Raw genomic sequence first — 26,950 nt, 5'->3', positions numbered from 1 at the left:
AAAGGAGAAGAAGACTTTAAGACCTGGGAAAACAATCCAAAAAGAGAAGAATAAGGTGAAAAGAGGATATCGTGTTAGGAAACAACAGAAAGAGGGAAAACAGGATAAAAGGGAGGTGGAGAGACAAGGGGTAAAGAGAATAAGGAGAAGAAGAAGCAAGGAGAAAGGAAGGGATGAGAAGCTTTAATGGTGGGGAGCAAAATGCAAAAAAACAAAAGTTTTTTAGAGATAATGGATAGATTTTATTGGAAAAAGGATTCTAGAAAGGTACATAAGATTGCATTTTTATATTTGTATTTAGAAATAATTATAGAAGATTGGAAATAATATGTAATTTAAAATGTGATAAATATTTAGTATAATTTAGTGAAATTTTTGTTAAGAGAGGGAGTACTTTAATGAAATAATGATTTAAGATCGGTGATGTGGGGGGAATAATTTTGTAAAGTATAAGAAGTGTTCCCATAATGGTATGATAATTAATTGAAATGTGTAAAATGTCTAAAGATATAAATGATTGTTAACACCAATGATTAGGCTATGTTATAATAGTGAAACTATTCGTGAAATGAGAGGTTTGAAGAAGGAGAGGGAACATGTAATGTAATAATGATTTATAATATGTGATGTGGGGATGGAATTAATATGGCAAATAGGTGCTCCCATAGAAATATGTGACCTAATTGATAAGAAATGTGATAGATGTTTAAGATATGAATAAATATTAATATTAATGAATAGATTTGTATTGGTTTGATGATATTGTATAATGTCAGAATGTACCAGACAGAATCCCAAACGTAAGTTATGTATTTTAAATCAAGTATTATAAATATAGGGGAAAGAGACATAGGCGTCATACTCCAATCAGTGTACAGGAGAAGGTTTTTCTTTTCTTTTTTCTTTTAAGAAGAAAGATAAACGGATAGTTGGAAATAGAACAGACAAAGAATAAATATTATGATTTGAATTGAGAGGAGATAAATAAAATTGAGAAAATTTAAAAGAAAGGAGAAGCTATATAGAAAAATGAAAATGTAATAAGATATGGAATGGTATGTAAAATGAATATGAATTTGAATGTGTGTCTGTACCAAGAGTTTTGACCGGATTAAGCAACTTTCAGAAAAGAGATTTTTATGTTTTTATGTCTTGAATTTTTGTATGTTTTGTATGTCTTTAAAAATTAATAAAAATTTGTTCCAAAAAAGAAAAAAGGATACATCTCCAGGCTCCAGCCATTTCAGCTTAATGGAGACTCCAGAGAAGCCCATTTTGGAATGAACACTGAGCCTGTGTAATTCTAGTTGGAAGAGAAAATCCTACAAATGTAAATGCTTTAAAGGTTAAAACCCAAAAGGTCAAATTAAGCCTATTGCTAATCAGTTCAGTGGCTGCATTATGGATGTTCTTGTTATCAGTTAGGAGACTGAATTTTGAACCAGATGCAGTTTCTGGGTCTTCTTCAAGGGCAGCTAAATTTAAGTACATTACGGTAATGTATTAAGTACATTATGGCAGTGATCCCCAACCTTTTTTATGCCGCGGCCCGGTACCGGCATCAGCTGGGCGCCGCGCCCTGCACCGGCATCACCTGGGCTCTGCCATCTTTTTGATGAAAAAGTGCTTGGGTGACCTCACCGGAAGCACTTTTCATCAAAGATGGCGGCGCCAGTGCTTCGGTGAGCTTTTCTGGCAGAAATGGCTTTCACCCGGAAAAGCTCACCGGAAGCGCTGGCGCCGCCATCTTTGATGAAAAAGTGCTTCCGGTGAGCTTTCTACAGAAAGCTCACCGGGCGCTGGCGCGCCATCTTTTTTGATGAAAAAGTGCTTCCGGTGAGCTTTCTACCGGAAAAGCTCACCGGAAGACTTTTCATCAAAAAAAAGATGGCGGCGCAGCAAGCCAGCGGCCCGGTAGGACTTGTTCAGCGGACCGGGACCAGTCCGCGGACCGGTGGTTGGGGACCCTGCATTACGGTAAACACTGGGTAATGAGTGTATGAGTCACCATAGCAAAGGTGTCCTGAATCAGAAAGGCCTGCAACTGGTGCCCCACCTAATCAAGCAGTAGCTTTGAATCCAGGAGAACCTCAAGGTCAGGGACCTCCTCCTACCATCTGAAGCCAACTTTAAGATTAGAATTAGACCAGCTAGATGATCCACAATAGAAACTCCATCCTGTAGAAATTTAATTTGAATTTGTTTTAACTTATTCTCCATAACTTATGTACTAGGTCAAGCCTTGACATCATCCCTAGCCTGACCTAGATGGTAATGTTCAAGCACGCTGATCTCCGGCTCATTTCATGTAGGTATGCAGAGGCTAACTCCCAAACATCAGCAAATATTCTTCAAAATGGTTCCCCAAAAGGCAACAAATGGATGTCCAGTATTAATTTAAAACAATTCCTAGATGACATTGGAAGATCTTACCCCAGAGGATCTAACTCCTCTGAGCAATTGTGTGCAATTATATCTGTAAAGAATCTTAACAGCAACCCTGGCAATTTATCATACCCAAAAGTAGGTAACATTATAGAAGCTGCTGGATGCAATTCTGCATATGTAATAAGAGGAAGAAATAAGCATGTGTTGCCAATTTTACCATCATGGAATAATTCTCAACTATAATCATAGACAGCATAGAGAATGGCCTTGACAGAGAGAATGAAGATCTTTTACCAAGAGATAAACATGACTTAACTCCATATGAGAATAGAAATTTATAAAAACACCTGACAGATGCCCCCAATTCACAAAGGAAGTAGGAGGGGAAGCATCCTCATACTTACAAGATTCTTTTACTGCAGCCATTCTAATAAAAGTAGTTTTCGACCTACATGGTATCTTTGTCTTAATCTGGTGTATTTTGTAGGGCTGACAATAACCACAATCAATTTCATTCATTCTGTTTTTTGTCACTGTTGCTCTTGGCACGTTTGAAATCATTCATTCCCTGGAGCTCCTCAGAAAACCTAGAAGCACCAGTCCTGAAGATGCTGCTTGAGGGCAATCTCATTTAATACTCCAGGCATCCATGACTGCCAGAGAACAACTAGGGATGCCACATTCCTGCCCACCTACTGTATAGCTAAAAAATCCACAAATGCTCTTAGGAAACCATCTGGAATGTTGAGCCAAAAATGGGTTTGATGGTTAGTAAAATGTAAGGCGACTTCTCTTGATAGAATATTTCATAAAATTCCATAGAGCATTGTAACTGTGGGTATATATAATTAACAATGAAGGTAAATATTCTTGTCTTGCAGAGTGTTAAACAGATGATAGATTTTAGATGGTAAGACAGGATAAACAACAAGGAGATGACAAAGTCCATAAAGCAGTAGTGTGGTGGCATTTATACAGAACCCACAAGATTTCACACCAGATGTGATGGACAACCCCCCCCCAAAAAAAAAACCAAAAAAAAACTACCACAACTTCACATTGTAGTTGCAAGTAAAAAAGCAGTGTTTATGTATGCCTGATGCCCAAAATGGATTTGTACAGCCTGGATAAAATCATTTCCAATATACTACATAGAACCACTCATTTTCTGTACAAATTTCAGGTCATTCATATATTTATGTGTGCATATGTGTTTGTATATATGCACATAGGAATCCCGGATGGGAAGGAACCAACTCTGATTCAACCCTAACAAGATAGAGTGTCATTGGGTTTTTGGTCCCATTGATTCTGGTGAAGTGTCATCTCTGACTGTGACAATAACCCACAACTTCTCACCCAGTCTTAAAATGAGGACTAATAGATTGAGAAACAGTTTCTTTTCCAAGGCAGTAATTGTCTTGAATCAAACAGTGCATTTGTATGTAATGGCATTTTTAAACCATTTAACTTACTAAATGTTTTAGATAGGATTATTATTATTATTATTATTATTATTATTATTATTATTATTATTATTATTATTAAATTATTTTTATTTTTAAATACTCTGTAGTGTGATTGTGATGTGGTGTTTGGGGCACTGTGCTGGAGTAGCTTTCAAATTTCATTGTATTCGTGGAATGCAATGACAATAAAGGTATTCTATTCCTATTCTATTCTATTCTATTCTATTCTATTCTATTCTATTCTATTCTATTCTATTCTATTCTATTCCAGATAGAGCTGATTAGGGGTTCTCCTGGATTCATAGCTTCTGCTCAAGGAAGAAATAATAACTGCTGAAGGTGGTCTTCATGCAGAATTATCTTGTATAGCGGTTGCCCCTATTCTTGAATTAGAAGACTTGGTCATGGTTGTTCATGCTCCGGTCACTTCCTACAACATGTCCTATGCCCTTCAAGGCCATCCAGAAATTGCAACTGATCCAGAATGTGCAGTTCAGAATGTTCCATGATTTGCTCATAGGATCATTACCACTGTGTGAGCTTCCCTGGCTGCCTGTCTCTTTCAGGATGTAATTCAAGGTACTGGTTATCCACTTTAAAGCCCTGAATGGCAAAGGACCAGCTTATTTGTGAGTTGCCTTATCTGGAGTAGGGGTCGCCAACTTTTTGGACCTCAGGGACCACCAAACTCATAATTTTAAATCCCAGTGACCACTAAACGGTTCTATGGGTGTGGCCTAATTTGTGGATGTGGCTTGGTAATCATGTGACTGGCTGGGCGTGGCTTGTATGTAAATATTATAAATATTTATATAAATATTGATTTTTTTACAAAAAAAGAGCAACTTTTACCCAAAATCAGGCAAAGCAGGCAGGCAGATTGAGTTGCTCACAGAATCACAGATTCATTCAGAAATCTATCTACCTGCCATTGGCTAGCTCAGTCTGTCACATAAAATTTGCTTGCAAGCAAACTCACAAAATTAACTCACAACATACCATGTATGTAAATATTGATTTTTTTATTTAAAAAAGAGCATTTTTTACCCAAAATCAGGCAAAGCAGGCAGGCAGATTGAGTTGCTCATAGAATCATTCAGTGATCTATCTATCTGCCATCAGCTAGCTCAGTCTGTCAAATTTGCTTGCTGTGAGTCTGCACTGAATAACAGAACCTTCAGTCCTAAGGGAGGTTTGGCTGTGCTTAAAAGCAGAGCCAAAGATCTAAAGACTAGCTAGAAAGCAAGAAATCCAACCATTCTCCCATGAGCTGTTCAGAGCATCCAGTAGTGGGAGGTGCTTCAGTCTCCGCATGTTTAGGCTGGGCTTAATTTGTGGAACGCTCCTCCTCCTCCACGGTACTCCTCCCCAGCGTTCCCCAGTTTTGGCGAAGACGAGAGACATAACCGCCCTCAGTTTTGGCTCAGGCTCGTGAGAGATAGGCAGTGCTTGTGATTCTTCCTTGGCCGAAACAGGAAAAATTCTTTCCTTGCTAGCAGGTTTGAAAGTTAATCAGCTTGTCTTTAGAATCCTTTAGCCTTCTAATCCCATTGCGATCTCTCGACGTTGGTTCGCATTGCAGAGATCGCTCGCATTTCAGGGAAGCGCCAATTTGTGCCCCAAGGCGGGAGGCCCCCCCCCCCCCCCCCCCCCCCCCCCCCCCCCCCCCCCCCTTGGTTTTCCTCCTTTTTTTTTCTCCCCTCCCTCCCCCTTTTCTACATTCGAGGCTATTCTTACAGTTAAGTTATTGGCTTAACCCTCACAGCCCAATCAACCCAGCGGCACAACAGCGTGCACCTAGGCCTGTGTCCGCCCGTGCAGGGAAGCTGTTGAAGGCCTCTACCCTTATCAATCTGGGCCTTTAGGCGTTCTCAATTTGGCAGTTTGGTTTCTCAGCATGTAACATCATGCGCCACTTAATTAATATTCATATACATATACATATACATATATACATACACACACACACACACACACACACACACACACACACACACATATATATATATATATATATATATATATATATATATATATATATATATGAATATTAATTAAGTGGCGCATATATATATGTGTGTGTGTGTGTGTAATAATAATAATAATAATAATAATAATAATACTACTAATAATAATAATAATAATAATTTTCTCTTCAGTATAATATTTTAATATCAATAAAATATTATTACTGAGATACGACTCATTATAGATAGGTATTATTCAAAAAAAAAAAAAAAGAGGAAAGGGGGCAATAAAAACATCATCAGGGCATCATCTGTCCTCAGATCAGGCCCTGGGCATGCCAACTGCCTCCACAGTATTGCATTGTATAACAAGCATACTGCAATCCCAACTTCAATCGAAATGGCAGACGGTAGAGCTCTCAGACCTCATCCTTGAAGGTCAAAGCCAAATCTCAGCACAAACCTAAGCAGGCTAAAGGGAATTCTAAAACTTCAGAAAGGGATGCCATCAGGCGCCATAAAGGTTTACAAAAACAGATAGATAAGTGCACACGGGAGGCGCACAAGGTCTCACAAGACTTCCCCTCCTCCAGCCCAGGTCCATCTACCTCTTCCCACCCTCCTTCTCCCCTAGATCTCTCCCTCTCATCCAGGCGCAGCTTGGCTCCCCAAAGCCAACAGGCCCAAGTATCTGGGACACCGACCACGTGAAGGGCTCCCGAAACTACATTCACTCTGACAGCTGCCGGTCTTCCTCAGGACGACATTCTTACAGAGGAAGTTCCAGAGAGGATGAAGGCCTGGATGGAGCTGGCAATCCGCCAGGGAATCGCAGCAGGTCTTCAACACGCAGTTATGACCAGGGAATATCCTGTGATCGCCGATCATGATTCCCAATCACTGAGGTCATTGACCAGATCGAAGCAGCACCAAAAACCAGGTACATTTACAAGGGGAGGTCCCCCTCCAAGGGCCGACTGAGGAGGAGGAGGAAGAAGTGGATCAAATTGATCAAATGGAAGAGATTGAATCAGGATCAATACATGACAGCGAGCCCCTGTCAGAAGCAGACCCCTTAGAAAGGGGAATGTCTGAGGATGAGGGCCTTGTTCCTGACCAACCTGTTTTTACAGGCTTATTCCGCCCACAACTTTTCAGATCTCTCTTGTTTAAGGCAAAAAATATTGCACGCCTAAACAAGTTGACCCCTTCTATCACTCCAACTCCTTCGGAAGAGGGACCAGAGGATCTAATTTTCAAGCAACCAGTAGTCGAAGCAGAGGTGATCCCAGTTCCTCCCATGTTTTCGGACCTGGTACAGAAACAGTGGGCCTCTGCAGCGGTGTACCCAGCCCCCACTGGATATGACAGGAAATATTTCCATTTGGCCCCTGATTTCTCAAAATTATTGAATACTCCCGAGGTAGATGAACCTATAGTGGGATTAGCGTCCTCCTCCATTCCCAGTGATGCGCTGGAGGCATTAAAGCCGGAGGAAAAACGGGCCGAGCTAGCCCTACGCAGAGCCCATCAATCTGACGCGTGGGCCATCAGAGAAGCCGTGGCCGCCTCCTTCTTCACCCGTTCTTCTCTCAGATGCCTCCGCCTCTTATGGGAACATGTCCCTAATTCTAACCTTAGAGCGCACCAAGATATTGCTAAACTTACAGCAGCTGCTGAGTTCTCAGCTGACGCAACTTATCATGCAGTCAAGTTTTCAGCCAGGGCCATTACTTCACATGTCACAGCGTGACGCTTGCTATGGTTAAAACATTGGCAAGCGGACTTTAAGCACAAATGCAAGCTGGCTTCATCCCCAATTGTGGGAGACAGACTGTTTGGCCCTTCCCTTGATCCGCTACTAATTGAAACCCGAAACAAAAAGAAAATTCTTCCTTCCCTTTTTCGGAAATCAGATCCTAGAAACCGTCAGTCCTTTCGGAGGGGATCCTTTCGGCCCTTTTACCAGGGATCTTTTTCACCCATATACCAGAGACCCCCATCATTCAGACCAGGGCAGCAGCCAGACAGGTCCGACTTCGGGGATAGGAGCAGAAGGGGTGGTCAATCCAAGAGATTCTTTCAGGGAGCAGGAAACAGGCCCTTTCGGCGTCCAAGATAACTCCCTGGACCCGACCCCCATTGGCGGACGCCTTAAATTATTTGCGGACCAATGGGACTCCTCGACCTCTGATTCCTGGGTCAGAGACACGATTAGATTTGGCCTTGCGCTGGAGTTTCAATCCACTCCCCCAGATTTTTTCATGTCATGCCCTCTCTCCAGAGACCCGGTTAAACGTAATCTCATGGAAACAGCTATCCAACATCTACTGGACATACGAGCCATCCAGCCAGTAGCCACCAAACAACGAGGGCGAGGTTTCTATTCACATCTTTTTGTTGTTCCCAAAAGTTTGGCGGGGGGGTGGAGAGCAATATTGGATCTGAAACGTCTCAACCGTTTCTTAGTATATCGCAAGTTTAAAATGCACACCCTGCAATCTATCTTACTTGGCATCAGAAAGGGTGACATCCTCACGTCCATAGACCTGACGGAGGCGTACCTGCATATTGCTATTCGGCCTTCCCACTATAAATTTCTGAGATTCTGTTATAATAACCACCATTTTGAATATGTGGCCCTTCCTTTTGGACTAGCTTCTGCCCCTAGGACCTTCACGAAGGTTCTCGCAGCTCTAGCTGCTCATCTCCGTGATATCCCCATACGACTCCAGTGTTATCTTGGTGACATCTTGATTTTGACATCTTCCGCTCATTAAGCAGTCAAAGATACTCAGAACACATTACAATCCCTACAACAACACGGATTCTCAATAAATTGGAAAAAGAGTCATTTAACACCATCGACTTGGTTAACCCATCTGTGGGCAGTCATAGATAAGGTGGAAGGCAACGTTTACCTGTCAACAGATAGACTAAATAGCATTCAGCAATTAGTTAAGGAGATCAGAGGGTGTCCCTAGCTGAACTATCAAAATTGTTAGGCAAGATGATCTCTATCATCTATCTCTATCATCCCTTGGGCCCGGCTCCACACTAGATCCCTCCAGTGGTTCCTGCTCCCGTACCAGTGCTCCAGCCGAAGCAACTCCAAATACAAGGTCAGGGTACCATCAAAGGTCCTCATATCTCTCCTCTGGTGGACCAGACCAGTCATCAACAGAGGCTGCCTCTTCAAAGAGCCACACAGACTTACCATCACCACCGATGCCAGCCTGTTTGGATGGGGAGCGCATGTTGAATCGCTCACAACGCAAGGCCGCTGGTCCGCCATAGAACAGTCATGCAGCATAAATTGGCTGGAGCTTCGAGCAGTACACCTGGCTCTCCGCAGCTTCCTTCCACAGGTACGCAATCAGCACATACTAATATTGACCAACAACGTAACAGCCAAAGCTCACATAAACAAACAGGGGGGCACACAGTTGAAACATCTCATGTGAGAAGCAGAGCGCTTGTGTCGTTGGGTGGAGAGCAACCTACTTTCCATCAGAGCAGAGCACATTTCGGGTCTGTTGAATATACAGGCAGACTGGCTGAGCAGGACCACGATCGATCAATCGGAGTGGCGCCTCCATCCGTCCCTGTTTCAAGAAGCGGTCAGGACATTTGGACAGCCGGTGATGGACCTGTTCGCTTCCCCCCTCAACGCTCAGCTCCCGAGATTTTTTTCCAGATACCCCTCGCAAGGAGCAGAAAACTTCAACTCGCTCCGCTGTCGTTGGCCCCCGGGACTTCTCTATGCATTCCCGCCACTTCCACTGGTTCCCAAGGTCATCCAGAAACTGCTAGACGAGAGGGCGGAACTACTTCTAGTAGCTCCTTACTGGCCCAGACGGCCGTGGTTTGCAGACCTCCGCAGTCTATCCGTATCAACACCATGGAGAATTCCGCCAGCCAGGGTTTCGTTAACCCAGGGACCCCTTCAACATCCGGACCCTCAATGGTTGCACCTGACCGTCTGGAGGTTGAGCAGAGTTGTCTGAAGAGCGAAAAGTTTTCCAACAGAGTTATCGCCACTATCCAAGCCGCCAGACGCCCCTCAACAACTCGCATTTACAATGCCACATGGTCCAGTTTCTGCAAATGGTGTACCGAGTCTCGAATTGATCCCATCTCTCCATCTGTGGCTCAAATCCTAGAGTTCTTGCAAGAGAGACTTGACAAGGGTTTATCACCTAATACGTTGAAAAGACAGGTGGCGGTCTTGGTGTCAGTTCTCACTTGTGAAGGTCTACTTTCTCTTTCCCATCATCCACGCATACAGAGTTTTCTTCGAGGAGCCACAAATTTACGCCCTCCAGCAGTACACTGTTATCCCACCTGGGACCTTAACAAGGTCCTCGTCGCACTTACTAAGAGCCCTTTCGAACCCTTGAAATCGTCAAGTCTCCAATTTCTGACGTATAAAGTAGTTTTCCTTGTAGAGATCACTTCTGCTCGTCGTATTTTGGAGATTGCAGCTTTGTCTGTCAGACAAGATCTTTGTGTTTTCCATTCTGACCGGGTGGTCCTTCGTCCTGATCCTACATTTATACCCAAAATTAACTCGGTCTTTCATAGCGCACAAGAGCTGATAGTTCCTAATTTTTGTCCCAGACCATCCCAAGGGTTGGAACTACAATGGCATAGGCTTGATGTGAGGCGAGCATTGTAAATATATATCAACCGCACAGCGGCTTTCAGAAAAACAGAAGCCTTATTTGTGTCTTTTCAGCCCAACACTCAGGGATGCAAGGTCTCACCTTCTACAATAGGCCATTGGCTACGGGCCACGATAGCGAAAACGTATCAGACTCAATCCCTGCAGGTGCCCAGGGGCATAACAGCTCATTCAACAAGGAGCGCTGCAACAACAGCAGCGTGGGCCACACAGGCACCAATAACTGAAATTTGTCGAGCTACAACCTGGGCCTCTCCATCGCCATTCATTAGGCATTATAAAATAGATGTGTTTGCATCCGCTGAGGCCTCCTTTGGCAGAAGAGTTCTGCAACGGGTCCACAGGGACCAAGAGGAGATTCCAGGCCAGACGGAGTCCCTCCCATAGGACAGGCCAAGCTTTGGTATGTCCCACTACTGGATGCTCTGAACAGCTCATGGGAGAAAGGGCGTTGGTACTTACCTGACATGCCCGTTCTCTTTGAGCTGTGAAGAGCATCCAGCCCACCCTTTTTTTCCATCTGGTGGGGTCCTGTTTCGGCCAACGAGTTGTTAGGGCATTGAGGACGAGGGCGGTTATGTCTCTCGTCTTCGCCAAAACTGGGGAACGCTGGGGAGGAGTACTGTGGAGGAGGAGGAGCGTTCCACAAATTAAGCCCAGCCTAGACATGCGGAGACTGAAGCACCTCCCACTACTGGATGCTCTTCACAGCTCAAAGAGAACGGGCGTGTCAGGTAAGTACCAACGCCCTTTTCCTGCTTCCTAGCTAATCTAAATCTCCCGGCACAGCAGAACAGATGATGTTCAAACTTAGCAGGCAAGTTTGCCGGGTAAGGAATGAGTGGGCGGGGAGTGTTTCTGTGGGCCATGTGGACGGCGCAGCCTTGTGTTTCTGTGCAGCCTGGATTAATTACTTGGGGGGGGGGGTTGCTCTGGGGGTGAAATTTCTCTGTGGCCCACCAAAATTTTCTTGCGGCCCAACGGTTGGCAACCGCTGATTTGGAGAGTATCTACTTGTTCCACCAGGTAGAGTAGAGGCACTCCAGGTCCCTTCCTTTAAAGGACTTAAGCACGTTTTCCATGGCAGACCGTATCCTATGGAAAACTTTCCCCATGAGATCCAGCAGGCCCATAACCTTTCTGATTTTCTAGAAGCTCTTGAAGAGCTGGCTCTTCCTGCAAGTGTTGGAGCAGAGGGAGGCAGAAGTCCAGTGCAGCTGAATGTGAATTAATGGAGGTGGGAGGAGGGGTATTGTCTCTGGGGTTTTTGTTTCGTTTTATTGTCGTTCAGTGAGCTACTCAAGATTATGGTACATGAGATGGTCAGTTATATGTCTTTTAGATAGATAAAATAAGTAAGTCTTACAAACATAAAATGCATGGATTGCCTTTGGTGAGTCATCTGTTCCATATAAGATGCTCCAATTTCTTGAGTGCCCAGAATGAAAATAGACAGGGGGAAAAAAATGCTAACTCTGTGAGTAAAGTTACAAGAGGGCTTGGCTGACATCCTAAGGATTTTCAACCTGCTCCTTGTGGCCTATTATGTTCTCTTGGGCATAATCTTTTTTGATATGGATATTGATCCTTTATATAAAGATTTACTTGAAAAGTCAAACTGGATGTTACAGTTAATTTGCATTTGCCCATTTGGAACAACATAAATGCCATTCATAAAGTTTCTTTCTACTACACAGTCTAAGGGAGATAGCTGCAAGAACTATTTCTAGATGGAGCCTATGATCAAGGCTTTTTAAAAGCTCTGCTGAAATGGGTGTCTTTATAAACTGTAATTCATTTTTTTAAAATAAAAAACTTTATTGATTCAAGGTGCAAGAGGTGTTACCATTCCTTATACAGGTGAAACTCGAAAAATTAGAATATCGTGCAAAAGTTCATTTATTTCAGTAATGCAACTTAAAAGGTGAAACTAATATATGAGATAGACTCATTACATGCAAAGCAAAATAGTTCAAGCCATGATTTGTCATAATTGCAATGATTATGGCTTACAGCTCATGAAAACCCCAAATCCACAATCTCAGAAAATTAGAATATTACATGCAATCAATAAAACAAGGATTGTTCATAGAACAATATCGGACCTCTGAAAAGTATAAGCATGCATATGTAGTCAGTACTTGGTTTGGGCCCCTTTTGCAGCAATTACTGCCTCAGTGCGGCGTGGCATGGAAGCTATCAGCCTGTGGCACTGCTGAGGTGTTATAGAAGACCAGGATGCTTCAATAGCGGCCTTCAGCTCTTCTGCATTGTTCGGTCTCATGTCTCTCATCTTTCTCTTGGCAATGCCCCATAGATTCTCTATGGGGTTCAGGTCAGGCGAGTTTGCTGGCCAATCAAGCACAGTAATCCCACGGTCATTGAACCAGGTTTTGGTGCTTTTGGCAGTGTGGACAGGTGCCAAGTCCTGCTGGAAAATGAAGTCAGCATCCCCATACAGCTCATCTGCGGAAGGAAGCATGAAGTGCTCCAAAATCTCCTGGTAGACGGCTGCGTTGACCCTGGACTTAATGAAGCACAGTGGACCAACATCAGCAGATGACATGGCTCCCCAAATCAACATAGACTGTGGAAACTTCACACTGGACTTCAAGCATCTTGCAGTGTGTGCCTCTCCATTCTTCCTCCAGACTCTGGGTCCTTGGTTTCCAAATGAGATGCAAAAATTGCTCTCATCAGAAAAGAGGACTTTGGACCACTGAGCAACAGACTGGATCTGTTTTTCTTTAGCCCAGGTAAGACTCTTCTGACGTTGTTTGTTGTTCAGGAGCGGCTTGACAAAAGGAATACGACATTTGAAGCCCATGTCCAGGATCCATATATGTGTGGTGGCTCTTGATGCACTGACTCCAGCCTCACTCCACTCCTTGTGAAAGTCCCCAACATTTTTGAATGGCCTTTTCCTGACAATACTCTCCACGCTTCGGTCATCCCTGCTGCTTGTGCACCTTTTTCTTCCACACTTTTCCCTTCCACATAACTTTCTATTAATGTGCTTTGATACAGCACTTTGGGAACATCCAACTTCTTTTGCAATTACCTTTTGAGGCTTTCCCTCCTTATGGAGGGTGTCAATGATGGTTTTCTGCACAACTGTCAGGTCAGCAGTCTGTCCCATGATTGTGATTCCTACTGAACCTGACTGAGAGACCATTTAAAGGCTCAGGAACCCTTTGCAGGTGTTATGGCTTAATTAGCTGATTAGAGTGGGACACTTTGAGCCTAGAATATTGACCCTTTTCACAATATTCTAATTTTCTGAGATTGTGGATTTGGGGTTTTCATGAGCTGTAAGCGATAATCATCTCAATTATGACACATCACGGCTTGAACTATCTTGCTTTGCATATAATGAATCTATCTCATATATTAGTTTCACCTTTTAAGTTGCATTACTGAAATAAATGAACTTTTGCACAATATTCTAATTTTTCGAGTTTCACCTGTATTTTCAAAATCTAGAACTGAGTCTGACTATCTAACATTATATTATTGTTAGAGAGCTTATTAGTTTTCTGCTATTTTGTATACAATAACCTTGTGAGAGTTTAAAATTCTCACAAAGCATTTTGGGGTAATTAGGATCATTGTCAGTCTTTATTGTGGCCATTGACCATGTTTGAGTGTGGTCCTATAACAAAGAATATACAGGTCAAGAAGAAAATAAAACATTTAAAACAAATTTTGGAGAACAACAGAAAATAAAATACTAGAATGCAAAAAATACTTAAAATTAAATTGCAGAATTACTTAACTGATATTTCTAGGTTTCTAAAATGCTGGGAATAGCTTTTGAAAGATTAAATGATAAAATGATAAAAGATGAAGTATACATAAAGGTGTTTAATGTTCTATACCATGTGCGTCACGCTGCAGTCATGTGACGTTTTGCAACATTTTCCCCCTTTGCAGAGTTGCGGTGGGCTTGGCCTGTGCATGACACATCCGGCCATTGAGCCGCCAGTTTGACACTCTTGTTCTACACAGTATATTTTAAGAACATAGCACTATACCATGCAATGATTATATCATCCTAAGACAAATTTCAACAATAATAGCGGGAAATTGTGTAACGTTTCTAGACACTGTGGTTACTAAAAAAACAGAAAACAAGGTTTTTAGCTTTCCTGATTATTTTTATTATCCTGTCATTTCTAGATCTAAATGAGAGCAATAAGCTTCTCAGATTTTCAAGTGAAGCATATTTTATTGGGTCATATTTTTTGTAAAATCTTTTGGCTATTTTGAGGAATGCGGTACCTTGGGATTTTCTTTTTTAAACCAGTCAACCTGTTTTCCTTGTGTCAATTCTACTGGACACTAAAGGCTATAGATAGCAGTATTCCCATTTCAAGCAGGTGTGAGGATGGGTTTCCTGGCATTCATTCAAATAATATATAGGTGGCACTTGCCAATATATTATTTTATGTACAAGTCATGAAACATATGTAAATACTTCTATAGACATAATAAATGCTAATAAATAAATAAATCTACATTATTTTTCTACTTGTTCACTGCATTCATCCTATAGCCTTATGCAAACCTCACACTTTTTGCTCCCATATATTTGTCTGATAGTATTCAGCCAAATAGACAAGCCCTTTTTCCAGGGGTGGGATTCAATTGGTGTTACTACCAGTTCGGTGACTATGTTTTGTGCGCGTGTAAAAAACACATCAGCTGTGCCGCCTGGATAGCTGAAAAGCGCTGCACGCAGGTGCGCAGCATTTGAAAAGCCTCTTCTTTCCTGCTTTTTCAACCTCACCTGTGCTGTGCAAAGCAGCTGAGGTTGAAAAAGCAGGAAATAAAGGACAGGTAAGAGCCCGGGTGGGCAGGTGGGCCAAACAGCATCAAACACAGAACCAGTTTGGTGTCTGCTGCTCTTCAGAGCTACCGATTCTATAGACCCGGGCAAAAGCGGTAGCATCCCACCCCTGCCTTTTTCTAATACAGCTAGTCCTCAACTTATAATCATTTGTTTAGGGACAATTCTGTTTAGTGACTGTTTTTCATACTTACAACTGTTGTAGCATCCCCATGGTCACACTATCAAAATGTGGATGCTTGGCAACTGATTCATATTTATGACAGTTGCATTATCCTAGGGTCATGTGATCACCTTTGGTGACATGCTGACAATCAAAATCAGTGGGAAAGCCAGATTCACTCTAACAACCATGTTAATAGCTACAGTGATTCACTTAACAACTGTGGCAGGAAAGCTTGTAAAATAATATAAAAGCTCACTTAACAGCTTAGCAACAGAAGTTTTGGGGTCCATTGTGGTCATATGTTGAGGAATATCTGTATTAAAGATAAACATATGAAGATTTTTACAAGAAGCAGGGAGGTGGCCTTGTAAATTGTATCCTATCATTTATCCCAGTTTAGCAGTATGTATCTCAGAAGTGAAATATTATTACACTTCTGTAATAATATTACAGCGGCAATAGCAATGGAGCAACCTATATATGCAATCATTTCGGTCAGTTGAAAGAGCTTTTCATCAATATTAAATTGTAAACATTTGTTAAGTATTAAGCAAGAACACTTCCTAATATTATGGAAAAGGTGGAAACCTTAATTGTCCCAAGCTATAATGAAGTCAGTGTCTAGAAGGTCAATGTATGAGCCCACCTAATTATAACCACTATATATGAAAAATTGTAACTTGGAATTTAAGAGGAGTAAAAGGGAAAGAACATTAATTTATGAGTGAAATAAAAGCAATGGCAATGCTGTGTTCCTATGAAAGTAAGGAAAAAAAATAGCAAGATGCTACAGATCTGAATGAAGAAAGTCTGATCGAACAGAATGGAGTTAATACAGTATATGAATGGAAATAAAATGAGAGATTCAGTTAGGAATGAAACAGTTAAAATCATTTCTTAAATTATGAACTGATGTCATCTAGATTGATGTAGATGCACATGGAGGTAGGAATTCAGAAGCTGATAATGGAATGTTTTGCTCCAATGAATAATGATAAGAATTGAGTTTTTAGGAAACAAATGTGCAACATTCTAAATTAATGCAGTCCAGAGGAAAACATTATTCTACTGGGTGACAAGAATGGATGGATAGGAAGAAAATGAGAGAGCAAAAAAAAGAAAGAAGTGTTTTGACCCTTGTGAGGCAAAAAATGAATGAGAAGGGTAATTGGTATGAATCTGTTTAGAAAAAGTTTTTGCTTCTTTGGCATAGCTTAGAGTAAATACAATTATATGTGTAGCATCAGCATAATATTTTACTTGTTTCTAATGTTTCTGATGATAGTCTACAACAGATGCATTGCTAACATTCATTTGAGAACAGTGTCAGGAAGCTTCATATAAATGTCCTGAGAAAGAAGCAACTCTGCAGGTGTCTTTTTTGAAGCCATGAAGAGAGTAGAACAATATGCCATTGAAGTCATTTCCTCCCTTTACCTGTGTGCAGCCTACATATATTTTTCCAAACTTCACTTATTTCTGTTATTGTTGGGTCAGTAAAGGAAAGCATGTTGAATACCACAGGATTGAAAATAAAGTTGAAACAAGGTACAATTGTTGGGCATTATCATGAACACTTTGTTAGGAAATTCTAAATGAACGCAAGACCCTTGCAATGCATTGACAATGACATCAGCTGAAATATGTGGTAATAAAACTGGCTCCAGGAGAAGAATAATCAATGTCTATTTATATACATGGTGCCAACTTTGTCAAGAATGAGATGCAGGGGTGGGATTCTACCAGTTCACACCTATTCGCTAGAACAGGTTGTTAACATTCTGAGCAGTTCGGAGAACCGGTTGTTAGAAGAAATTACTGGCCTAATCCTGTAAGAAAGGCAGGAAGGAAACATTCTGGTGTTGCTTATAAAAACTGCCTCTCTGTTAACCCTTATTACATTCTTGGCAGGACTAGACTTCCTGTCTCAGGAACTTCTCTGGAGTTTCTTTTCCCTCCTTTGCTGGTACTTTGCTTATGTGGAGTGACCATTCAAAGTTACAATGGCACTGAAAAAAGTGACTTATGACCATTTTTCACATTTATGACTGTTGCAGCATCCCCACAGTCATGAGAGGCCAGGCGAAGAGATGCGTGCCTCAATGTAAGTGATATTGAGTTGGCCACACCCAGACAATAACATGACCACCAAGCCATGTCCACCCAGTCACATGACCACCAAGCCACCCCCACCACCTAAGCCACGCCAACACAACCGGTTGTTAAAATTTTTGAATCCCACCCCTAATGAGATGGTAGTAGAAGAGAGCATAATAGCTGATTATCAAGCAAATATTGAGTTTGTGGGAAAAGAACACAGCTTTTGATAAACTTATTCCACATCTGAATCCATCTTTGGTCAGTAAAACTTAGCATATAAAGCTTGTTTGGTACATCTCATAAACTGATTTTATCGAATTTGCTCACTTTAAATTCATAACAACCCTCTCAATCTGTAACAAGAGGACATCAGGCATAAAATGTGCATCAGCACTATAAATGGTCACAGAAGGGAAGGGATCACTTGTGAACATGTGGTGGATTCAAAATCTTGAGAAGTGTCATACTGAGAAACAGGTTAAGAGTTTTGTTAATGATAGTATCACAGAACCCAACATAAATAACCAACAGATTTAAAAACACACTTCTTCACCAATGAATTTGATCCTAATTCAGCTAACAGCAGATACAATATGGAATAAATTACAGAAATTTTCCAGGAATATTGAATAATCAAATCATAAGACTGCAAATTCCAAATGAGATGCTGAATGCAAGATGTCAAAATAATTCTTTCATATACTTGAAGTATGTGCATGAGTTGTTTGTCTTTCATCAATTTCACAAATGATAATGATAATCTGATAGCCACAGATAATTAAAAAAGAATACAGCAAATCCAGATTCTCAATAACTAAGATCTTCAGAATATTCTTAATTGGTTTAATTTTTTCATCAAGATGTCCTAATATAAAGAACCTGTTCAAGTGCATGCTTTTGTATAGTTCAGTTATCTTTTAGGGAATTTCTTAAAATTCCCATTAGTCTATTAACAATTTTTCAAGATTTGCCACATAACATCAATATCCATGTAATCAATGCTAAGAAGACTGCAGGATAAAGTCCATTACCTTGGAAGCACTTGAATGTCCGATGAAAATGTACAGAATCTGTGACAATCAAAATGATTTGTCAAACAGTGAGATTCGGGTATGAATTCTACTTACCCTTTCATGTTATCTAATTTAGAACAATACATGCATCTTTAACAGCATACAAAACCTTGACCTCAAATCTACATTTCCATATTCACATGATTTATCTAATTTCCTAAGTGCATTGCCATATGAATGTATAGGTACATTAGGTGCTTGCATTGCATGATGAATTTAAACCACTAGATTGAATATAAGCTACTTAATTTGTGCATGGGGTGAAATATTTATTCAAGCAACTCCTGTTTGTGAAAAAAACAGAGTGTAGCCTTTTGAATAGCATGTTTTTTTTTAAATTTGTCCAGCTTGATAGTAATTTCATTGTGTGTAAAAATGCCCAATCTATATTCATTTTCTGAGGCTGGGAAGCCTCAATATCAGAGTGAGCTACACTGATGTCAGGGGTGGTCTGCTGGGGGTTTGGGAGATCCTCTAGCTAAAATTCTGCAAAGTTCAGGGAACCCCCAAATCCTGGCTGGCCCCACCCACTCCTGGCTGGCCCCACCCACTCCTGGCTGGCCCCACCCACTCCTGCCCTCGCAGGAGTCCCCACGCGGCCCGTTTTGGATGTACGTAAATGCAGGGTGCGCGCAGAGGCTCAGGGAGGACGAAAAATGGGCCTCCCAGAAGTTTGAGAAGGCAGGAAACGGGCCCGTTTCCTGCTTCCAGAGAGCCTCCAGAGCCCGGGGAGGCCATCTTTGAAGAAAGGCTCAAAGAAAACCTCCAGAGCCTGGGGAGGGCAAAAATGCCCCCCCCCCCACCATGGTGCAGGAGGCCAGAGGCCAACTAGACCATGCCCACCATGGCTACGCCCACCCAGCAGCTGGGCAGAGAATCCATTGCTAAAGTTTTTGAAGCCCACCCCTGGCTAATGTGATATAAGTTCCAACTTCACTGCCAATTTTTGGAGTTCTTTCTTAGAAAGATTTTCATTACCAATTCCAAAGGAAGCAATAACTTAAAACATTTTCTTACATAACAGTTTTAAACATGGTAATTTCCCAAGTCTCCATTTTGTCTCTCTCCTGTCTCCTAAGGCATTCTTATTCCTATGTTTACTGGGAATTGTAGTGCTACACTGGAGGTAGTATAAAAAGGATGCTTCTTTAAATAAAGAATAGGCTGTGAACGAGGAAAAATGCATATAAGAGGATGATTGCTGCAAAAAGAAAATGATGAGAGAAAGATGCTATAAATGTGAAGGGAGTGAAAGAATTAGCTGCAAAAATGTAGTCAGAGCAAGAGATAGCTAAGATTAAAAGAAAGAATATGCAGAACCATTTTAATGCTAATAATATATTGTTTTGGAAATAGGTAAAAGAGCTAACGAAAGATCTTACAGCAGAATAAATAGCACTAAAACTGAAAGTGATGAAAGGATTTCAGATGAAATTGAGATGCAGGAATAGCTTTAAGGAGTGTTTTGGAGCTTTATATGGGAATGATAGTAATATGTCAAGGAGCGGAATTGAAATGACTACTATAAATGGTAGTGTCTAAAAAGATTGATGAAAAGATTTCTGATCATTGTGAGAATGTTGAAAAATTGTATGCCTGCAGATTCTATAATTGGAAAATTATTAAAATATTGATGTGGATTGTTGGTGGTGTGATTGTGCAGATTGTTTAAAGTGTAAAGTTTGCATCCATGCCTGATGATTGAAATAATGCTGTTATTTCCTGTTATAAAGGGAAAAGTAGAAAGATTAAATGAAATGTTGTATAATTTTTATGTGTACCTTGGAAGGTGGTAGGCAGAGTCATGAATGAAAGGTTGCAAGAGATTAGAAGGAGTTAAACATAGGAGGTTCAGTATGGCATTATGCAGCCCAAGTAGTCTGCAAGTCAGATTTTTGCTTTTTTTTTTAGCAGGTCATGGAGAAATATGTGAAATAAGAAAGAAACAATATTTTATTTCTTTCCAAAAGAAGTATGATAAAATGAATAGGCTTGAATTATGCAGTGTTTTGTATAAACATGAAGTTGAAGTCTGATTATTATTTATTTGATTTTTTTCTTTGAAAAGAAACCCCAAGTACTTCAACATTGACAAGGGGATAAATAGCAATGTGTAATTTCCCCTTTATTGTTTAATGTACTTATGCACAGATTGTTAAGGGATTATTCTGTCAATTGAGGGATGTTTGTACATGGGCTGCAGTTGGTAGAGAATCTGGATGATAAATGGCAAATATGAGGTAATTCTGTGATGCAATGGTGGGTATGGATCTAAAAATTAATACAGTTGTGTTTGACAGGGAGACCCTTCTAATAATAAAATGTTATAAATAAATGGTGAAAACAGAGTAAATAATGAATTTGTTTAGTAGAAATAGGAATAGATGGACAAATGTCAAATTGCAAATGCTAGTTGAAAGGTAATGTGTACTATTTGGGTCTATTGCAAGGATAAACTGTTGAAAGAGGTGGCTGCATATAAGAGCGTGCTTTTATTTATTTCTTAGAGTTATACCTTGCCTTTCATTTTGGAATGTCATCCCTAGCACTTCCTTTTTTGATTACCCTCCCACCACTTCAACAGTCCTGGGAGGAAGGCTGGATGACTGGTTCAAACCCACCCAGCAAGCTTTTATGGTTAAGGATTGTCGGGGAATTGCGCAGCCAGTGTCCAAATGAAGAAATGGTGACACAAATTTGCGCAGCTGGTGTCCAAATGAAGAAGGGGAGGGGGAGGAGGAGGAAGGAGAAGGAGAAGGAGAAGGAGAAGGAGAAGGAGAAGGAGAAGGAGGAGAAGAAGAAGAAGAAGAAGAAGAAGAAGAAGAAGAAGAAGAAGAAGAAGAAGAAGAAGAAGAAGAAGAAGAAGAACTTTATTGTCATTGTACAAGTACAACGAAACTGTGGATGCACCCCAGCAACTGTTCGCAATACAATAAAACCAGAGCACTTAAAGATGAAGATAAAAAAATAGAGTACCCGCATCTCCATTTGCAATTAGAGAGTGCAATATCTACGAATATACACAAAATATACATTCAACACTGACTATGACGCTTTGCCAAGTGTAATACACAAGAGATGGATTGTACTGTAATACGTTATTATACATCTGAATGAGGTATTGCGATTTCACATCTTTTCACATCTTAATAAGGTAGTGACTTTGTATTTATTTGCGGTTCAGATGGCCCAGGGAAAGAAACTATTTGTTAGTCTAGTGGTGTGGGATTTTATTGACCTAAAGCACCATCCAGACGGCAGCAGGTCAAAAAGATAATTGCCAGGGTGTGAGGGGTATTCTATGATGGCCTTGATTCTGCTTTGGCAGCGGGACCTGGCTAAGTCTTCCAGGGAGGGCAGAGGGCAACCAATGATCTTTTGAGTTGTGTTTATCACCCTCTGTACAGTTTTCCTGTCCTCAGCTGAAGAGCCTGCATACCACACACCCAGACAGTATGTCAAGAGTGCTCTCCACAGAGGCTTTATAGAAATCCAGCAACAGCTTCTTATCCAGATTGTTTTTCCTGAGAACCCGCAGGAAGTGCAGCTGCTGCTGAGCCTTTTTCACTATGGCCTTGGTGTTAGGGGACCAGGAGATATCAGCTGAAATATGGATGCCAAGGAATCTGATCATAGGGACAGTTTCCACTCGTTCTCCGTTGATGATGAGTGGGGCATGGGTCCTGTCCATGTTTCTTGAAGTCCATAATCAGTTCTTTGGTTTTATGGACATTCAGTGACAGTTTGTTCTGTGAACACCAGACAGACAGGTTCTCTACTTTTGCCCTATATGCCATCTCATTCTCTCCAGAGATGAGACCAATCACAGTCATGTTGTCCGCAAACTTTATGATGGTGTTTGTTGCGTGGCTTGGTGAGCAGTCAAAGGTGTACAGGGCAGGGGGCTCAAGACACAATCCTGGGGGAACCAGTACTGAGTGTAATAGTGGAAGAAAGGTGGGGGCCAAGTCTAACAGACTGTGGTCTGTCAAAAAGTTCCTAATCCAGGAGCACGTGGGGGTGGGGACCTGCAGATTATACAGTTTGGTTACTAGTATATCTGGGATGATAGTGTTAAACGCAGAAGAAACATTGACACAAACTTTTAATTTTATAAAATAAATATAAAACATATTTTACATCTATATATACATCAAACATCAAACAAGATAGTTAAGCAAGCAGGAGGTCATGAGGTAAATCATCAGGTAAATCACAGGACACAGAAGAAAATGATGGGAAAAAGGGAAAAACCCCTTTCACATCCACAGCAACCAATCATAGCACAGATTGCCTCATGCAGGAGTTAGCACTTTTCAACCAATCAACCACAACTGTGATTTGGCTCAATGCACAACCTCACTGCTCCAGCTAGTAAATATAAATACCTTAACAAGGACAAATGTCTTATTTGGGCTTCCCTGCTTCTACTCCCAACACCTTGACCTACCCACCATAATGGACCTTAATATAAGCTTCACTTCCTAAAATTATCCATGAGTAACGGGTTCCTTGGGCTAGACCTACTTCTTACAAATTCTTCTTACAATTACAATATGAGGAGGGATTGGTCTTGTAAAAGTCAAAGTCGCCTTTTCTAGTGGCGTTAGCAAAAAAGGCACTTACTGCAGAGGAGAAAAAAAGTACCCCCAAAATACTATTTTTTCATATCTTAGCATTATAGGAGTAGTTATTAGTTACTCATTAAGGTAATGCCCTTGTCACCAGATATTTTAATCAAATTTAGTTTATTTATTGTGGAAAAGGGGAAGAGAAAGAAAAAAATGAATGTGTTTTAGTGGATTTAGGAGTACAGTATTAAAATGCTTGATTGCCCTTAGCAATAAACAAGAATAGTCTCTTATGAAGAAAAAAACACAGCAAAACATGAAACTTTCATTAGTGGTTCACTTGATATATAAATGTGTTAAGATGTAAAAATAATACTGAATAACAGTTCCTACTGGCTTGAAAACAGCTTCCTGGTTGAACAGGTGTCAGATCTTTTGGAGAAAATAGTGGGAAGCTTGTGTATTCAGCTTCCTGTACGATAGCTGTCAAAAATTACTGACTCATAAGCAGCCAGTTGTTCTTTTTTAGTTCCCAAGATTTTGAAGTCTAAATTTTTCATTAGATGTTTATTTTGCAGTTTTTGAGGTGTATAAAACATAGAGCACCAGTTAACTTTAAAAAAAAACCATAAAATGCTTACATATTATATTTGATTGTTATGCTTGTAGGATTTGGAGAGTTCTGCTTGTTCCAAAATCCTGTATGCAAAGAGGGGAGGGATAAAATGTAGAGGAATGGTAAGAAAACAGGGAGGAAGGCCTATGAATGTCTGCCTTCTGGGTGATCGTGTGTTGAAACCAAGAAAGCTAAAATTTAAGGTAGCCATGATCCTGTGTATACTGCATTTGGAGGTCTAGTTCATTTTTTTGTTCTTTTTCCAAGCTCAGAATCTTTTATGATAACAGAACAGAATCCCAAGTTGGTTTCATAATTTGAGAGAGAGACAAAGAGAAATACAAGGCTGTCCCAAGTTCTTTCTACTCTACTTGTATTTCTAGCCACAGTTTCATAAAGATTTTTCATATCAAATTAGGTATGATTTGTGTGAATGGTGGCTTCTTGGGTAAACTGGGTTGATTAGTCCAATACATTGGTTAAGACATGCTTTGTAAGCCAGAGCTATTGCATTTCCATAATACCCTAAACCAAAATCAAACCCAGTTATGTGTAACATGATGCATGAAAAAGGCAAAGAACAGCACAGCACTTGTAGGTTCATTCCAGATCAATTCCCAAAGGCAGGGATTGATTAAAAAAAACCAGAACTGTACGCAGATCTCATAAAAAGTTCATGCAACCGTTTATTTCATTTTCATTCTTCTTTTCCTTCAAAAGCATTCACTGGGAATGCACCAGGGTTCACTTTCCTATTTTATCCTTAGAACTTGATGCAGTAGCCTTGATGCAGTAGCTCATTCAGTGAGCTCCACCATTCAAGTGTGTATATTTGCTGGATTTGAGTTAGCATCATTCTGTTAAAGCAGTTGTGTTTTGATGGTTTTCTGAAGAAGAATAAAAAAAGAGTTTTCTGAAATAGTTTCTTTTACATAGAAGTGTGTGAAACACACATTTCTTCATGCTTTTAAAGCAATAGAGTTTTTTTTTTCTGGTGAAATGAACTGTTTCAGTGTTTATATAAATAGGATAATTTCTAGATGAAAACTGAGTTCATATAATAAAGCTTATTGAAATGTATATGAGGTTAAATTGGAAATTTAAAAAAATGCATCTTCTGTTGTATACGTGAGTCCAAAAATAAAGTTCTAAATCTTGAGGTCTGCTTGTAAAACTAGAGTTTCTTGGTCAAGAGTCAAGTGCTGAATAATTTATTGTGAATAGAAGCTGGATACTAGTCACTTTCAAAGCACTGAGAACCATACTGACCACTTAAAGTTAGTGCAGGTTTTATAACACATTAATTGATTCCTATCTGTACAGCCAATAGTTTATTTCCGGTATAAGAAGGGTTTTACATCATAAAATTATTACAATATCTCAAAAGTAAAGGCACAGTTTTGGAAGAAACGATAGTCTCTGGAGCCATCTGCTGGGCATAGATAGAATGGAAGGTAATGAATATATTAGATATACGCCTCACTTCTTTGCTATCCTAAGTAATGTTAACGGAATTGTCTCCATTCTAGAAGGTGCCTCTCTGATTTATGTCTTGAAAGAGTTTTTTCATTGTCATGTAAATATGAACACAACAATTATGGTTTTTTTATTTGAATTGAAAGGACAAAAAAAAGGTTGAAAAGAAAATGCAAGTCAGTACCTTTGTATTTTCACACAAAAAAATCATGCTTAGATTTAATCCTCATGCTTAAATGGAACTGGACATGGTTGAATTTTTGATATTTTCTTACTCTAGATTCTCTGAGAATATATGTAGGGCAGAAAAAAAGGAGTTAAGCTATTTTACAAAATCTCTTCGTGATACTCTCAAATCCATAAGTGTGCATTGCATTTTTGATTGCTTAAATAGCTTCCTTAACATAATATAAAAGTGAAGCAGATAGTTCCATACATTCCATTTATAGATATTAAATTTGTTTTTAAGACCAATTTGGGACTTGAATAATAGTTACATTTGGCACACACAACTGTCTCAGAGCAAATCATTTAATGAGTGAGTTTGCCTCGATGCCCTTGCAATAAGAGTTTTGCTTTCTTTACAGAAGATTACACCAACAATTTGAAAGTTACAAAGAGCAAGTACGAAAAATAGGTGAGGAATCCCGCCGTTATCAAGGAGAACACAAAGATGATGCACCCACGTGTGGGATCTGTCACAAAACTAAGTTTGCTGATGGTTGTGGCCATTTATGTTCTTACTGCCGGACAAAGTTTTGTGCCAGATGCGGAGGCCGTGTTACCCTACGATCAAACAATGTAAGTTTTATATTGTGTCTAATGAATCATGACTTACTAGTTCAATCTACTTATGCAGATTTCTGCTACTGCATGATTTGCTATCTGCCTCTTTTCTACTCCTCCCCCTCAACCTCTTGTATTCCCTTTTATTTGCTCGTGCTTTATGTTTGCTTTTAGAACTCCTCACTCTATATTTTGGGGAGGGGTATGACAGGATGGGAAATCAATTTCTTATTAAATGAATTAGGAATCCCGTTGAGGAAATAAACATGAATGAGGTGTTGTTTCTCTGAACTTGTCGTATTTTTATTTTATTTTATTTTATTTTATTTTATTTTATTTTATTTTATTTTATTTTATTTTATTTTATTTTATTTTATTTTATTTTATTTTATTTTATTTTATTTTATTTTATTTTATTTTATTTTATTTTATTTTATTTTATTTTATTTTATTTTATTTTATTTTATTTATTTTATTTTATTTTATTTTATTTTATTTTATTTTATTTTATTTTATTTTATTTTATTTTATTTATTTTATTTTATTTTATTTTATTTTATTTTATTTTATTTTATTTTATTTTATTTTATTTATTTTATTTTATTTATTTTATTTTATTTTATTTTATTTTATTTTATTTTATTTTATTTTATTTTATTTTATTTTATTTTATTTTATTTTATTTTATTTTTTTATTTTATTTTATTTATTTTATTTTATTTTATTTTATTTTATTTTATTTTATTTTATTTTATTTTATTTTATTTTATTTTATTTTATTTTATTTTATTTTTATTTTATTTTA

General features: G+C 39.6%; 1 protein-coding gene and 1 long non-coding RNA gene across 40 annotated transcripts in view; one reads left to right on the top strand and one right to left on the bottom strand.

The window, feature by feature from the left end:
• Nucleotides 1-26,950, top strand: part of RIMS1 (regulating synaptic membrane exocytosis 1) — a 267,640-nt gene that overhangs the window by 96,040 nt on the left and 144,650 nt on the right. For all 39 annotated transcript variants that reach the window (XM_087944726.1, XM_087944707.1, XM_087944779.1 and 36 more), the window contains one exon: nt 25,947-26,160. In XM_087944726.1, coding sequence (XP_087800852.1) covers nt 25,947-26,160 — 214 coding nt within the window. The remainder of the gene's footprint in view (nt 1-25,946; nt 26,161-26,950) is intronic.
• The window catches only part of LOC148132965 (uncharacterized), a 39,092-nt gene continuing 36,733 nt past the window's right edge, over nt 24,592-26,950 (bottom strand). Inside the window, exon 3 of the long non-coding RNA XR_015745556.1 lies at nt 24,592-24,770. This is a non-coding gene — a long non-coding RNA (uncharacterized LOC148132965). The remainder of the gene's footprint in view (nt 24,771-26,950) is intronic.

The sequence above is a fragment of the Notechis scutatus genome, chromosome 1, assembly GCF_049901735.1.
Source record: "Notechis scutatus isolate UNSWTSFEM ecotype Mainland chromosome 1, rNotScu1.2, whole genome shotgun sequence".
Taxonomy (NCBI): Eukaryota; Metazoa; Chordata; class Lepidosauria; order Squamata; family Elapidae; genus Notechis; species Notechis scutatus.
The sequence above is the reverse complement of the archived record's forward strand: the minus strand, read 5'-3'. Positions and strand labels throughout refer to the sequence as shown.